The sequence below is a fragment of the Oryctolagus cuniculus genome, chromosome 4, assembly GCF_964237555.1.
Source record: "Oryctolagus cuniculus chromosome 4, mOryCun1.1, whole genome shotgun sequence".
Classification (NCBI taxonomy): domain Eukaryota; kingdom Metazoa; phylum Chordata; class Mammalia; order Lagomorpha; family Leporidae; genus Oryctolagus; species Oryctolagus cuniculus.
In genome coordinates this window covers 81,883,668-81,900,436 of record NC_091435.1, presented here as the reverse complement: position 1 = coordinate 81,900,436, position 16,769 = coordinate 81,883,668, and the positions used below count along the sequence as shown (strand labels likewise).

General features: G+C 42.0%; 1 protein-coding gene across 3 annotated transcripts in view; it reads left to right on the top strand.

The window, feature by feature from the left end:
- Positions 1 to 12,848, top strand: part of OSBPL11 (oxysterol binding protein like 11) — a 91,188-nt gene extending 78,340 nt beyond the window's left edge. For all 3 annotated transcript variants that reach the window (XM_002716544.5, XM_017347039.3, XM_051859209.2), the window contains 3 exons: positions 2,120 to 2,302; positions 9,372 to 9,525; positions 11,161 to 12,848. In XM_002716544.5, the coding sequence (XP_002716590.1) occupies positions 2,120 to 2,302; positions 9,372 to 9,525; positions 11,161 to 11,226 (403 nt within the window). In that variant the 3' untranslated portion in view covers positions 11,227 to 12,848. The remainder of the gene's footprint in view (positions 1 to 2,119; positions 2,303 to 9,371; positions 9,526 to 11,160) is intronic.
- The last annotated feature ends 3,921 nt before the right edge of the window (positions 12,849 to 16,769 follow it).

The following is a 16,769-nucleotide window of genomic DNA, read 5'->3' as shown; positions in this document are numbered from 1 at the left end:
TTTATGGAATACTATATGAGGTTACTTCAAAACGTTTAAGGAAAATAGAATTAAAGATAACTTTATTTTAATATAGAAAAAATTTTGAAGTCCATGCATATGAAGGGTGTTTGAAAGGTCCATGCAAAATGCCCATCATGCTATGAATGAATTTCAAAATAATAAATAAATAAATCTCCCCTTTAATTCCGTTTGTTCACAAATGTTTTGAAGATCTTCATACCTAAGATCTTCCATGCCTTCCTCCTCAGATGTAGCCTAGTTTTTTCCTGCTGTCTGCAATTGGAGCAGACACATTATCTGCTGTCTGTGTTTGTATTCCACCTGTCTTTCCTTACTCCCTTGTTTTCCACAACCATCACCGATGCAGCCAAGTACCCTACTTACTTAAATAAGGCTCCATTTTCTGGTCCATCTCTCGTCCCACTTTCCACAGTCACTTTAAGATGATTATATACAGGGTGTATGGTATGATAACAGCATTGCAGATGATTATGTGTGTGTACAATAGTTTCTGCATACTGCACACAGAGAAGTAAAGGCCATACCTTCAAGCTTTCACCTGTCAGAATCCAGGGCACTGCTTTTGGAAAGCATTTGTAGGGCTTTTAGGAAAAATTCATGTATAATAGTTCAGAATAAAATCTGTCATTATAATAAACATAAAGTGGAAAAGGACAGGAATGCTGTGAAACTAGAATTGATGATTGCTGCACCTGACAGTAGTACGCAGTTTTGGCTCATCTGTTAAAGTGTAAAGAGAAACGTGATGCTGAACATGCTTCTCAGTGTCCGATAAAAGGAGCAAATCACATTTTCAAGAGACACAAACTTTTCTTGGCACTGAATTCTCAAGGAATTTATTGCATGTATCTTACATTGTAGTACTGAGTAACTAAAAAATAGGGCCTTCTTCCATAATTCTGCACAAAATATCATTACCCTTCCTGTAATTATTCTTATATATCATTAGTGAAAACCAAAGCTAATAAAGTCTTCAATTTCAGTCGATAAAATCTTTTCTATTGAAAGTTACATTGGTTTTCTAGTATTCCAAATAGCTATAGAGACAGTGTCTAGAAAATCTAAATGGTTGGCTTGTCAAATTAAAAAGTGAGAGAGTAACTACTTTATCAGTTATCAATTATCTTCATTTTAGAGATGAGAGGGAACATGATTTAAGATTCAGCTCTTTTGTAAAGTATCTCAAGGGCACCTTATTCTGTATTTTATGTAATTTACATAAAATCTACATGACTTGTGAATTTGATCCAAAAAAACCTTTTTTTCCCCTTTGAAAATGAAGATTTAAACTTGCAATCTCACCTAGACACGTGGCCATCTCATCTCTGTAAATCTGAGTTGTGAAAAGAGAAAGAATTTTGTCCAAGAAGATATTCCAGTCTGCTGCTTCTGACCCCTTAGAGAAGTGTACTGCTGCTGTTAGACTGTCACGGAGAGCTGTTCTAAACCACGGCGCTGAGGCCCTTCCTGCTCCTGGCTCCTTTGCAAGTTGCTTGTGGCCCACTGCTAGTCTACGTGATCCTTGAGCCCTGCTCTCATTCCCTTCACGGCTGCTCCTGCCACGCAGCTGCTCTAAATACATTCCTTGGGCACGTGTGGATAGAAAATGGGAAAAATAAGTGTTCAGTGGCATCTTTGCATGAGTTGTTTCATTCAAGGTCCATTTTCAGGGAAAGGAAGTAAGTTAGGGGGAGTCAGAGAAGTAGCATGAAATGACATCACAAGAAATAACTCTGACTCGCGGAAATTCTTAGCAAAACAGCTAAGATCAGGTACTTCAAAGTTCTGTGAGGTTCCCTTGCCTGCTGCATTCAAGCAGACTTGTAGCATGATGTGCTTTTTGATCATCAATGGTGATGAAGTCTATTTGATTCCTAGTATTCTTTCTAAAGTGTGAAACTGATACTATTTGAAAAATTATCTAGGAAACCGTAATGGTATTTACTAAGAATCTGACTTTGATGCTGACAGAGTGAAGTGAGCTATGGAAGTGATTTAACTGGACCCGGAAAACATGTTCTTAGATATTTTTTCCTAAGAAGTAAATGTGATACCTCCCTATTAAAGTGTATCTTTATTTTCTGCCTGCTTCTAGGGTTACAGCTGAAGTAAAGCACAACCTCACCAACACTGTGGTCTGCAGAGTGCAGGGAGAATGGAACAGTGTTCTTGAGTTTACTTACAGCAATGGGGAGACAAAGTATGTGGACTTGACTACGTTGGCAGTGACAAAGAAAAGAGTACGACCTCTGGAGAAGCAGGGTCCGTTTGAATCCAGGTATGACATCCTCACATCCATCCAGGAAGGAATGAGATGCTCCGGACCTTTTTTTTTTTTTTTTTTTCCAGAGTTTATTTTACTTACTTGAAAGACAGAGAGAGATTTTCAACTTGCTGGTTCACTTCCCAAATGCCACAACAGCCTGAACCAGGAGCCTGGAACCTGGAACTCCATCTGGATCTCCCATTTGGATAGAAGGAGCCCAAGTACTTGAGCCATCTTCCCCTGCCTTTGCAGGCACATTAGCAGGGAACCAAATTGGGAGTGGAGCAGCCAATATTCAAATCAGCACTCATATATGATACTGGTGTCACCAGTGGCGGCTGAAGAGGCTGGTTCAGCTCGGGTCTTTGTGGCCATTTGGGGAGTGTGCCAGTAGACGGAAGATTCTTTCTTTCTCCCTCTCTCTAACTCTGACTTTCAAATAAATAAATAAATCTTAAAAAAAAAAAAAAAAAAGAAGAAGAAGAAGAAGTAGTAGTAGTAGTAGTAGTAGTAGTAGTAGTAGTAGTGGTAGCTTAATCCTCTGAGCCACAAAGCCAGCCCAGAAGCTCCAGGTCTTAATCCAAGCCTCTTCACTAACTGGTGACCCTAGGCCAGTCACTTCACCAGTTTGCATCAACTTCCTTCTTAGTCAGTTGAAAAAGATTAGTCTGATCTGATCCTCTTAAACCCCTCACCAACTAACATTATACAAGATAGCCACATCTTAGTAAATTTCAAGCACTTTTAAACTGAGCAAAATTTTTAACAAAGGATTACTACCCTTATTGTAAAAGCTCATACAGATGAGTAACAGGAAATGGGCAAAAGACATAAAGAGATAGTTCAGAAAAAATAGAAAAATTCTAAATGCCCCTTAGGAAAATGAAAAATTATTTTGGGTTTGGCATTGTGATACAGTGAGTTAAGCTACCACCTCCAGTGCTGGCATCCCATAAAGTTTCAGTTCAAGTCCTGGCTGGTCCACTTCCAATCGTGCTCCCTACTAATGCACCTGGGAACATAGCTGAAGATGGCTTAAGTGTTTGAGCCCTGCACCCAGATGTGAGACCCAAATGGAGCTTCGGGTTGCTGACTTCAGCCTGGCCTCAGCTGTTGAAGTCATCTGCGGAGTGAACTCTAAAGGTGGAAGATCTCTTTGTCTCTCCTTCTCTCTCTGTAACTCTGCTTTTCAAATAAGTCTTGGGGGAAAAAAAGTAAAAAATATAACATTAGTAAAATTAGAATTCATATATGCAAATTAGACAGACTAGTTTTTAAAACAATATCTCTTGGGCCAAGCATTTAAGTCAGTAGTTAGGGTACCACTTGGGGCACATACATATCATATCAGAGTACCATGATGTAAGTCCTAGTTCTGCTTACAATTCCAGATTTCTCCTAATGTGTTCCCTGGGAAGCAGCTAATGATGGCCCAAGTACTTGGGTTCCTGCCTCCTATGTGAGAGACTAAGGTAGAGTTCCTGGCTCTTGGTTTCAGCCTGGCACAGCGTTGACTGTTGCAGGCATTTGGGAGAGAACTAGCGGATGGGAGAGTCTCAATCTTTCTCGCTTGCTCTCAAATAATAAATAAAAAATTTTAAAAATAATAATACCTCTTTTATTAAAAGGTATGAACCAATGGGCATTTCCATCCTGCTGGTTAGAGGGTAGACCAGTACAACCTTCTAAAAGAGTGTTTTGGCAATATGTGTCATGGGCCTTTAAAAATAAATGAAGGGGGGGGCCAGCGCCATGGCTCAATAGGCTAATCCTCCGCCTGTGGCGCCGGCGCACTGGGTTCTAGTCCCGGTCGGGGCGCTGGATTCTGTCCCGGTTGCCCTTCTTCCAGGCCAGCTCTTTGCCGTGGCCCGGGAGTGCAATGGAGGAATGCCCAAGTGCTTGGGCCCTGCACCCCATGGGAGACCAGGAGAAGCACCTGGCTTCTGGCTTCGGATCAGCGCGATGCATCGGCTGCAGCGCGCTGGCCGCGGTGGCCGTTGGAGGGTGAACCAACGGCGAAGGAAGACCTTTCTCTCTGTCTCTCTGTCTCTCTCTCACTGTCCACTCTGCCTGTCAAATAAATAAATAAATAAATAATAAATAAATGAAGGGGGTCTATAAGTGGTGATAAGATACAGTAGCCAAAATACATTGATGATGGTTGCTTGTAGAAAAGAACACTTGGGGCTGATGCTGTGGCACAGCAGGTTAAAGCTCTGGCCTGCAGCACCAGCATCCCGTATGGGCACCAGTTCAAGTCTCAGCTGCTCCTCTTCCAGTCCAGCTCCCTGCTAATGTGCCTGGAAAAGCAGTGGAGGATGGCCCAAGCCTTTGGGCCCCTGCACCCACATGGGAGACCTAGAAGTAGCTCCTGGCTCCTGGCTTCAGATTGGCCTAGATCCAGCAGTCTTGGCCATCTGGGGAATGAATCAGCAGATGGAAGTCCTCTCTTTCAGTCTCTACCTCTTTCTATAACTCTGTCTTTCAAATAAATAAGATAAATCTTAAAAAAAAAAAGAACACTGAGGTCTGGAATAGAAAAGAGACATATTATTTTTTAAGTATAAGCTGTGTATTTATTTTTTAATTTAAGATTTCATGTATTTCATATATACAGTTTTAGGAACATAGTGATACTTTTTCTTTTCTTTTTTCTTTTTTCTTTTTTTTTTTTTTTTTTGACAGGCAGAGTTAGTGAGAGAGAGACAGAGAGAAAGGTCTTCCTTCCGTTGGTTCACCCCCCAAATGGCTGCTACGGCCGACGTGCTGCGCCAATCCAAAGCCAGGAGCCAGGTGCTTCCTCCTGGTCTCCCACGCAGGTGCAGGGCCCAAGGACTTGGGCCATCCTCCACTGCCTTCCCGGGCCACAGTAGAGAGCTGGACTGGAAGAGGAAGAACCAGGACTAGAACCCGGCACCCATATGGGATGCCGGCGCCGAAGGTGAAGGATTAACCAAGTGAGCCACGGTGCCGGCCCCATAGTGATGCTTTCTCCCCTCCCCTCCCTTCTGGCCACCCTCCCTGCCTTCCTCCTCCTCCCTCTACTATTTACTTTTTCATTGAAGATTTATTTATTTATTTGAAAGTCAGAGTTACACAGAGAGAGAAGGAAAGGCATAGAGAAAGATCTTCCTTCCATTGGTTCACTCTCCAAATGGCTGCATAGGAGCTGCGCCTATCCGAAGCCAGGAGCCAGGTGCTTCTTCCTGGTCTCTCATGCGGGTGCAGGGGCCCAAGGACTTGGGCCATCCTCCACTGCTTTCCCAGGCCATAGCAGAGAGCTGAATTGGAAGTGGAGCAGCTGGGATTCGAACCAGCATCCATATGGGATGCTGGCACCGCAGGCGGCAGCTTTACTCGCTTGCCACAGCGCCAGCCCCTTAGTTTACTTTATACTCATAAGATTAACCCTACACTAAGTAAAGAGTTCAACAAAGAGTATGAAGAAAAAAACACTGTTCCTCAATTGTAGAGATAGGGCTATAAACAATCACTGAATCTCAAAATGTCAGTTTCACTCCAATATATTACATTTTAGGTACTCTATTGCTTACCACAGATCAGGGAATACATATGAGACATACTATTTATAAAATGTTTTTTTGTGCCATTTAAATGTTAGATCTTGTAGATACATTATTATTATATGAAATAAAGATAAAAAGAGGACCAGATATGTGGCATAGCAGTTAATTTGCCACTTGGGACACTCATGTCTAACAAGAGTGCCTGCTTCAAGTTTTGCTACTCTGCTTCTAATTACCTTCCTACTAATGTGCACTCTGGGAAACGGCAGGTGATGCCTCAAGTGTTTGGGTCCCCGCCACCCATAAAGGGTAACCAGATGGAGTTCCAGGCACCTGCCTCCAAACTGGCCCAGCCCTGGTTGTTGGGGGCATTTGGAGAGTGAACAAGTAGAAGGAAGATTTCTTTTTCTCTCTGTTTGCCTTTCAAATGAAATGAAAATAATTCAACCCCCTCTTTAATTGGATTAATTTACTCAAGCAGCTCACACAACTCAGGCAAACACTTATTTTGCCAATTTGTTTAAAAAAAAAAAAAAGAATTACAGAAGTTACAAATGGAAAGATGCATAAGGCAGGAGGTGTGGAAGGGGGCCTGGAGCTTCCTTGCTGTCTCAAGATGCACCCTCTTCCAGGAACCTCCGTGTGTTCAGTCTAGGAGCTCTTCCAATCCTGTCTTTCGGGACAGTTAAGGAAATGTCATTGCAGAAAAAATATGAGTAGACTTCCTGTGTAGACCAGTAAGGGATATCTGCTCCAGTTGTTCTTGGCCTCTCTGTGCAGTGTTTCTTCCTCCGAGTATGGCAGAAGACTCCTAAAGTGGAGGTCTTACCATCTACTCTCAGACAAGGGAGCTCAGAGGAAGGGGAGGAAGATTAGAGTTGCTAATTGGCAAAGAGAAAGTTTAGTTTCTGGGACGGCACTGTGGTGCAGTGGGTTAAAGCCCTGGCCTGCAGTGCCGGCATCACATGTGGGCATTGGTTTGAGTCCTGGCTGCTTCACTTCCAATCCAGCTCTCTGCTGTGGCCTGGGAAAGCAGTAGAAGATGGCCCAAGTCCTTGGCCCCCTGCTACCCACATGGGACACCTGGAAGAAGCTCCTGGCTTCTGGCTTCGGATCAGCTCAGCTCTGGCCATTGAGGCCATTTGAGGAGTGAACCAGTGGATGGAAGATCTCTCTCTCTCGCTGATTCTACCTCTATCTGTAACTCTGTCTTTCAAATAAATAAAATGAATCCTTTAAGGAAAAAAAAGTTTCTTTGGTCTGCTTTGGAGAAGCAGCTATGAGCTAGTAACTGTAGAATATGGCCAAATTATATTTGTCATAATATCACAGCCACTAATCTTTCTGTGTCTATAAATTTGTCTTTTCTAGACATTTCATGAAAATGGTACAATACATGATCTCTTAGGCCTGGCTTATTTCCTTAGCATAATGATTTTGAAGCTCATCCCTGATGTAGCATGTATTAGTAGTTCACCCTTCTTTATTGATCATTGACATTACATTGTATGGATATATCATTTTGTCTATCCATTGTCAGCCATTGATGGGCATTTCCAGTTTGGGGCTATGATGAATAAGAGCACTGTTGTGAAAGTTTTCCTACAAATCTTTATGTAGACACCTGTCTTCACTTTTCCTAGATAAATACTACCTAGGAGTGGAATTATAAAGTTGGGTAGTAGTTTTATGTTTAACTTTTTGAAAAACTGCAAAACTATTTTCCAAAATGGCTGCACCATTGTACCTTCCCATTAGCAGTATATTATAGTTCCCTTTCTCCACATCCTCAGCATTTGCTATTGTTTGTTTTTTGCTTGTTTTGAAAGGCAGAGAGACAGACAGAGATCTTTCATCAATTGGTTCACTCCCAGATGCCCGCAACAGCTGGGGCTGAGCTAGACCAAAGCTGGGAAACTAGAAAGGAATCCAGGTCTCGTTTGTGGGTGGCAGGGACCCAAGTGCTCCGAGCCATCACCTGCTGGCTCCCAGAGTGTGCATTAGCAGGAACCTGGAACCCGGAATACAGCTGGGACTTGAACCCAGGTGCTCTAACATGGGACGGGAGCATCCCAACCTGCATCTTAACCACTAGCTCTTATCCCTATGTCTTATTTATTATTCCCATTCTAGTTAAGGTGAAATGTCACTTTGTGATTGTATATTTCCTTTCTGATAATAGTTTTATTCCTGTTTTCATTTGTTTATTAGCCATTTGTTTATCTTCTCTGCTAAAGTTATGTTTTTATATCTTTTATCCATTTTGATTGAATTGTTTGTCTTATTGGATTATGGGTGTTCACAGTAAATTGTGAATGGCAATTATTGGATATCTGTTTTGCAAATGCTTTCTTCTAGTCCATTGGCCTTCTTTACATTCTCTTAATGGTGTTTTTGTAGTATATAATATTTTAAATTTGATGAAGTAGTTATTAATGTTTCATTTTATGGATGTAGTGTGGTAGTACATTCAAGAAATTGTTGCCTTATCCAACATATCTCCCATGTCTCCATCTAAAAGTTGTATTGTTTTATTTTTTACATTTAGTTGTATGTCCCATTTTGAGTGACTTTCTGTGTATGGTGTGATGTAAGGGTGTGAGTTCATCTTTTGTGTGTATATATCCACTTGCCCCTGCACCATTTGTTGAATGGACCATTCTATGTCAAAGACTTGTCTTGGTGGTTTCCTTTGCTTCTCCTTCCTTATGCTGGGGCCTGTGTACTCTCCTGGCACTGTGTTGGAGCACCCATAGGACTCTATTTGTTCCCTCTCTCAAGGATCACTGGCCTGTACCTGCCTTTTTGCTAAATACCAAAAAATCATTGTTGTATTACATTTTATCTGGTTTCCTGCTTGATGGGAGCAGAAGGATACACCTGGTCCTCATTTCTCATCATGTCCAAAACACATGTGCTCTCTCTTTAAATTTCAGCCATTTAAAAGGTTATTTTGTTGTTGTTAATTGTACATTTCTTAGAAATAAGAAAAAAAGAAATAAGGCATCGTGATGCAGCGGGTAAAGCTGCTGTCTGTGATGTCAGCATCCCGTATGGGCACCAGTTTGTGTCCTGGCTGCTGTATTCCAATCCAGCTCCCAGCTAATGGGCTGGGAAAAGCAGCAGAAGATGGACCAAGTATTTGGACCCCTGACACCCATGTGGGAGACCTGGAAGAAACTCCTGGCTCCTGGCTTCAGCCTGGTCCAGCCTTGGCCATTGCAGCCATCCGGGGAGTAAACCAGCAGATGCAAGATCTCTCTGTCTGCCTCTGAGTCTCTGTAACTCTGACTTTCAGAATAAACAAAAAATCTTTAAAAAAATAAAAATCTTTTCTTTTATAGCTTGGGAAACACAAATTATTTTTAATTTAAAGAGAAGCAGTATCCTGTACATTTACATCAGCAGCATAATATCAGTGATCTTATAACTCATGGGCAGGAAATTACAGAGCTGATTTTTAAAATGTACTTTAGAATTATAATATTGAGGTTCTATTCAATTATTTTTAAGGAATGTTCCTAAAATATACAGTTTGTTTTTCTTAATTTCAGGCGATTGTGGAAAAATGTGACTGACTCTCTGAGAGAATCTGAAATTGATAAGGCCACAGAGCATAAGCGTACCCTGGAAGAACGCCAGAGAACTGAAGAAAGGCATCGTACTGAAACAGGAACTCCCTGGAAAACCAAATATTTTATTAAAGAGGTATGCCATCCACGTGTTCAGGCTGAAACTCGGTATCCACTAAGTGGGGGCTTTGGCTTACTAGGCTTTGTTGTGTGCAGCTTTATTTTTAAAAGTAGTCCAGTTTAATCATAAGATTTCTAATGAGCTTTTCATGATTTGTCCAAGTAAAGTGGTTTAACTGCAATTTAAATGAAATATATTGGGGATTTAAATTGGCCACAAATGCAAATGGTAGCATAATCTTCACTCACAATAATAGAAAATACAATTTACAATTCACTGCCTTTTGTATGAAATGATGTTCACTTCCAGAGACTGCGTTTTAGGGAGACGTGAGGAATGTGACTGGGTACACAGAGATAGTGAAGTGGCTACAAGCAGAGTGGTTAGCCCACAGACAGATAATTGCTGCCATTTGCTATATGTTTCTTTAAAAATTCTAGGCTTATCACAAAGAATTTTCTATCAGGAAGCGAAATTTTGGAGTAACATAAGAACGAATGTGTAACAATCAAAAATATCCATTAAGTACACTTATAGTAATGTGCTCCCCATCACTTGGCTGATGTAAGACCATGGCAGGGGCTGGCACTGTGGTATAGCAGGTGAAACCACCACCTGCAGTACCAGCATTCCATATAGGCAACGGTTCAAGTCCCACCTGCTTCACTTCCAATCCAGCTCTCTGCTATGGCCTGGGAAAGCAGTGAAGGATGCCCCAAGTGCTTGGGCCCCTGCACCCCTGTGGGAGACTTGGAAGAAGCTCCTGACTCCTGGCTTTGGATCGGCGCAGCTCTGACCGTTCCAGCCAACTGGGGAGTGAACCAGCGGATGGAAGACCTCTCTCTCTGCCTCTCCTTTTCTCTCTGTGTAACTCTGACTTTCAAATAAAATAAATAAATATTAAAAAAAAAAAAAAGAGAGAGAGAGAGAGAGAGACCTTGGCTTCTATAGAAGAGTCTGATGTACTCATTTTGCAGTTAGATTAGTAACTTCAGAAGTCTTTTTTTTTTTTTTTTTTTAAGATTCATTTCTTTTATTTGAAAGATAGACGGTACAGAGAGAGGGAGAGAGAGAGACTTTCCATCCACTGGTTCACCATCCAAACTGCTACAACAGCCAGAGATGGGCCAGGCCAAAGCCAGGAGCCAGGAGCTTCTTCCAGGTCTTTCACGTGGATGTAGGGACCCAAGCACTTGGACCATCCTCTGCTGCTTTCCTAAGCTGTTAGCAGGGAGCTAGATCAGAAGTGGAGAAATTGGGAGTTGAACCGGTGCTCTCATGGGATGTCTGTATTGCCGGCGGCTGCTGAACACACTACACCACAACACTGGCCCTTGAAGTCTTTTTTAAATTTGAAGATTTAAAAAAATTTTGTTGCTTATTACTTTCTGATAACACTCAAAGTAAGGTGAATGATGAACCAGAGCTGATACAAAGAAAAATTTTCTAGGTCCTCCCATTCCAGACTTTCTCATGTAATCCTCACTAAACCATAGGCATTGTTTGAAGTCTTATACTATGAGATTACTCCTTCACAAAAACTTACTTTAATGAGAAAAAAGAGTTCCAATTCAGTGAAAGTATAGCTTCTAGCTCTGGTTAGTGATTGTGAAAATAGGGAAATGATTGTTTTTCTTTTACTTGTTTCAGGGAGATGGCTGGGTCTATCACAGACCCCTTTGGAAAGTAATTCCGACAACTCAACCAGCAGAGTGACACTTGCTGTCTAAGACTCGACCAAATGAGGTTCTCCTCTGTTTACCCTAACCCCTCCCAGAATGGAGTCTTCGCACTGAGCGAGCTGCTTCCCAACTGCACACACTGACACTAAACATGAATGTACCCGCCAGGGCACCACCATCCCGCAGCAAGACCAAAGTGTTCAAGGAACACAGTGGCCCTCTCACCGGTCTCCGTGGATGTGAGCGACACCAGCTGCAGACCTTGAACCCGGATTCTTAGGTGATTCATCTTCTCCAGTCCCTGCTCTCACAGCTCAGTTTGAATGCCCAAATCTCGCACGGGGCAGCAGACACACAACCGTGGGAACTCAGTGACTTCATTTCTCTGTAGTGACACGTGACGTCTCTTTCAGAGTTTGTGTTTTGCTTTTTGTCTGTAACTGAAGTATTCGCTACCCTTATAAACCAACCAAGAGGAGAAAGAACATGACCTAGAAGTGGATTCAGCCATTGTGCCTGAAATCAGTGTTAAAAAAAAAATCAACCGAGTTGTAGTAACAAGGCATTCAGCTTCTTCATCAAGACTGAGTGCCTGTGTCTGAGGAGCTTACCCATCATCCACCTCTGTTGGAACTCTCTTTTCAAAAACGTATTTATAAATTGACTAGAAGTGTAACCATGGAGAATTTTTTCTTCTGAGCATTTTAATATACTTGAAAACAGCATTGACTTGAAAAATTTCAGAACATTTTTCAATACCTAGTTTTATTAAATATTACACTTGAGAGAAAATTTTTTAAAATGTGTTCATGTCAATATGACAAGGTTCCGGCCTTTCCTGACAACTAAGGCATTAGAGAAAAAGGCAGATATTAAAAAGTAAAACTGTTACTTTTTTCCTTATTTTTTTCCATCTGTAGATTAATATCCAGTATTATGTACTATCCCTCTGGATACGTATGCTTTATCTTACCTCTGTTCACTCCAGAATTCAGACACATGACTATTCCTGTTTGTCAGTAATTCAGTTCTGTTTGTGACTGAGTGCATGTAAGGTGTGGTTTTGTTTTCTTTTCAAGGAAATTTAAATGCTGAAGAAAGAGTATGAGATAAACAGATATCAGGAAAAAAAGATATCAGGAAGTTGTATTCAGGTACAAATTTTTTTAATAAGTATTTTATTGAGGTTGAAGAATTGCTGGCAATTAAAAGAATAGTGCTAATGATGGCTTTCTTCATTCATTCAAGTATTTACCGAGTACCTGTTTGTGGTGCTCAGCACTTGTTACTGCAAGCTACCTTAATTTTCCAAGAGTGGTGCCTTACTCTTTCTCCCAGCGTAGTCTTCCAATCAGTGTGTGGAACATTAACCTGTTATTCACCAGCCATTGTAGATGGCCATGTCTGTTGCATCATCGTAAGAAGCATAAGATCTGTGCTTTGATACGTTCTGTTCTGTTAGAGGGATTAATAGAATGAAAACAGCGAAACAAATTTTTGAACAAATTGTAAATTATAAGAATTGGTTTGTGTACAACCATTTTAATGATTCCCTTTCCATTTTTGCTGTGAAATGCACTGAAAAAAATCTCAAAATGAGTTAAATAGTTAATGTGTTGGGAAATTTTAAAAATAATAAAACTAGAGAACAATTAATCCTTTGTCTGTCTTTTTTTTTTTTTCTTTGACAGCTAGAGTTAGACAGTGAGAGAGAGAGACAGAGAGAAAGGTCTTCCCTCCGTTGGTTCACCCCCCTAATGGCTGCCACAGCCGAAGCCAGGAGCCAGGAGTCCCCTCCAGGTCTCCCACGCAGGTGCAGGCGCCCAAGGACTTGGGCCATCCTCCACTGCCTTCCCGGGCCACAGAAGAAAGCTGGACCAGAAGAGGAGCAAGGGGGACTAGAACTTGGTGCCCACATGGGATTCTGGTGCTGCAGGCAGAGGATTAGCCAAGTGAGCCACGGTGCCAGCCCCTCCTTTGTCTGCTCTATGACTAGAGAAAAATGTTTATATTTAGTAGAGTTCCTTTGGGAGGGACATTGATTTTATATTTAAATTGTTCAGGAATCTACCTTCGGGAGTGAACATAATCAGTTTTTTTTCTAATTAAAATATTTAACTTATACCACAGATAGACCAAGAATATTAAATGAAACCAAAGGTATTTTGTTTTGTTGTTTGAACCACATGAGTCTCATTTTAATTTTTTGGGATTCTTGAGCCATTTTAAGAATTACCAAGGAGGCCAGTGCTGTGGCATAGCAGGTACAGCTGCCACCTGTATCGCTGGCATCCCATATGGGTGCTGACTCGAGTCCCAGCTGCTCCACTTCCAATCCAGCTCTCTGCGATGGCCTGGGAAAGCAGTGGAAGATGGCCCAAGTCCTTGGGCTCCTGAACCCACGTGGGAGACCCAGAAGAAACTTCTGGCTCCTGGCTCCTGGCTTCGGATCTACACAGCTCCAGCCGTGGTGGCCATTTAGGGAGTGAACCAGCAGATGGAAGACCTCTCTCTCTCTCTGCCTCTGCCTCTCTGTAAATCTGCCTTTCAAATTAATAAATAAATCTTAAAAAAAAAAAAAAAAGAATCCCTGAAACAGGAGTTCTAAAATGCTTCTGAAAAGCAGTACATATATGAATAATTGAAATCCCACATTACTGGATTGAACTGTTTTTCTTAAGACTGATTTATTTATTTGAAAGGCAAGGTGACACAGTGGCAGGGGGAGACGTGGTTCACTCCTTAGCTACCCACAGCAGCCAGGGCTGGGCTAAGCCAAAACCTGGAGCCAGGAACTCTGTTTGGGTTTCCCTTGTAGGTGGCAAGAACAAGAACCCATGTCCTTGGGCCGTCATCTGCTGCCTCTCAGGTGTGGTAGCAGGGAGCTGGATCAGAGCAGAGGCAGGATTGAGCCCGGGCATTCCAGTATGGGATATGGATGTCCCAGGAAGTGGCTTATCCTGCTATACCAAAGCACACACCCCTACTGCCCATTTTTAAATTGGATTAGTATGGGATTTTTTTGCTGCTGCTGTTTAAGTTCTTAAATATTCTGGTTATCAGTCTCTTGTCATATATACATATAATTTGCAGATATTTTCTCCTATAGTTGTATCTTCACCCTGTTGATTGTTTCCTTTGTTGTACAGAAGCTCTTGATTTTTGATAAAATCCCATTTGCCAATTTTTGCTTTTCTGTCCTGTGCTTTGGGGCCTAATCCAAAAACTCCTCGCCTGTTTTTATGTCCTGAAGTGTTTCCCTATGCTTTCTTCTAGTCTCAATATCAGGCCTTACACTCAGTTATTTAATCCATTTTGTATTAATTTTTGGACATGGTAAGAGAGAGGGGTTAATTTTCATTCTTGTGTACTTGTGGATATATAGTTTTCCCAGTGCCATTTATTGAGAAGACTGTTCCTTCCCCTTCTCTTATATGTGTTCTCAGCACCTTTATCAAAGATCATTTAGCTGTATACGTATATAGAATAGGAGAAAATATTCTAAGAGGCTCTGTTCTGTTCCATTTGTCTATATATCTGTTGTGTGCCTGTACCATGCTGTTTTAATTACTACAGCTTTGTAATGTGCTTTGAAGTCATGCAGGATAATGCCTCTTGCTTTGTTCTTTTTGCTCAAGATCGCTTTAGTCATTTGACATCTTTCGTGTTTCACTACAGATTTCAGTGGTATTTTTTTCTAGTTCTGTGAAAATGTCATAGGTATCCTGGTAGGGACTACACTGAATCTCTGGGTAGTAGGGACATTTTAACCCTATTGAGTCTTCAATCCATAAATGCAGGATGCCTTTCCATTTCTTTGTGCCCTTTTCCGTTTCTTTCATTAGTGTTTTATAAAGATGGGAAAAGAAATACAAAAAAAAATGAAAGAAAAGTAATATTAATAAAGAACTCTACACTTTTCCCTACATTTTGAATTGCTGATGTCTCATTTTACATCCTTCTAAATTGCCTATCTCTTAACACATTAATGTAGTTGTTATTTTTAATTATTTTTAGTCTTCATATGAAAAATTTGGCTTATGCATTGTGTTTATTAGAGCATTCTGAATTTGTATAGTTCTTTTTTTTTCCAAGATTTATTTATTTACTTATATGTTTATTTGAAAGGCAGAGTTACAGAGAGGCAGAGAGAGAGAGAGAGAGAAAGAGAGGTCTTCCATCTGCTGGTTTACTCCCAAAATTGCTGCAGCGGCCAGAGTTGAGCCAATCCAAAGCCAGGAGCCAGGAGCTTCTTCCGGGTCTCCCATGCAGGTGCAGGGGCCCGAGGACTTGGGCCATCTTCTGCTGCTTTCCCAGGCCATAGCAGAGAGCTGGATCAGAAGTGGAACAGCTGGGACTCGAACTGGGGCCCATATGGAATGCTGGCACTGCAGGCAGCAGCTTTACCCACTATGGCACAGTGCTGATGTATAGTTAATCTTTTTTTTTTTTTTTTTTTTGGACAGTCAGAGTTAGACAGTGAGAGACAGAGAGAAAGGTCTTCCTTTTCCATTGGTTCACCCCCCAAATGGCCACTGCGGCCAGCGCATTGCGGCCAGCGCACCATGCCAATCCAAAGCCAGGAGCCAGGTGCTTCCTCCTGGTCGCCCATGCGGGTATAGGGGCCCGAGCACTTGGGCCATCCTCCACTGCCTTCCCGGGCCACAGCAGAGAGCTGGACTGGAAGAGGAGCAACCGGGACAGAACTGGTACCCCAACCGGGACTAGAACCCAGGGTGCTGGCGCCACAGGTGGAGGATTAGCCTAGTGAGCCGTGGCGCCAGCCTATAGTTATTCTTACCAGTAAATTTTGTACCTTAAGGTAGCTAGATGGAATTTTTTTTTTTTTACTTGAAAGTGTCCGTTTCTTTCAGTTTGATAAACTCAGTTTGGCATTTCATGTCAGACAGATCTGCTGTTGCTAAGTTCTCTCAGCTTCTGTTTCTCTGGGAATGACTTTATCCCTCCATCAGTCTGAAGGGCAGCTTAGCTGTGCGTAGGATTCTTGAGTAGCAGCAGTGTCCCTTCAGTCCTGTCCGTGTCTCAGCTTAACTTCCTCCTCACCTGTCAGGTTTCTTCTAAGAAGTCTGCAGCCACATAAATGGGATCGTCCTGTGTTGTTTCTTCCCTCTTAGGCTTTGCGTATCTTCTCTCTATTTGCAATGTTAAGTTGGCCTGGTTCAGATGAATCTCCCTGGTGACCTGGGTAATTACATATTTCGGTTTAGAGCTGTTCTGTTATTATCTCTAATTATGCTTTTAAAACCCCTTTTACATTCCCAAGTCTCTTAAACACCAATAACTCTGATATTTGGTCTTTTAATGCTGTCCTGAAGATCCCCTAAGTTTTCTTTATTCCCTTATCTTTTTTCTCCTCCTCCTGTGTATTTTCAAGTTGTCTGTGCTGGCATCCCATATGGGCGCCGGGTTCTAGTCCCAGTTGCCCCTCTTCCAGTCCAGCTCTCTGCTGTGGCCTGGGAGTGCAGTGGAGGATGGCCAAAGTGCTTGGGCCCTGCACCCACATGGGAGACCAGGAAGAAGCACCTGGCTCCTGGCTTTGGATCAGCGCAGGACCAG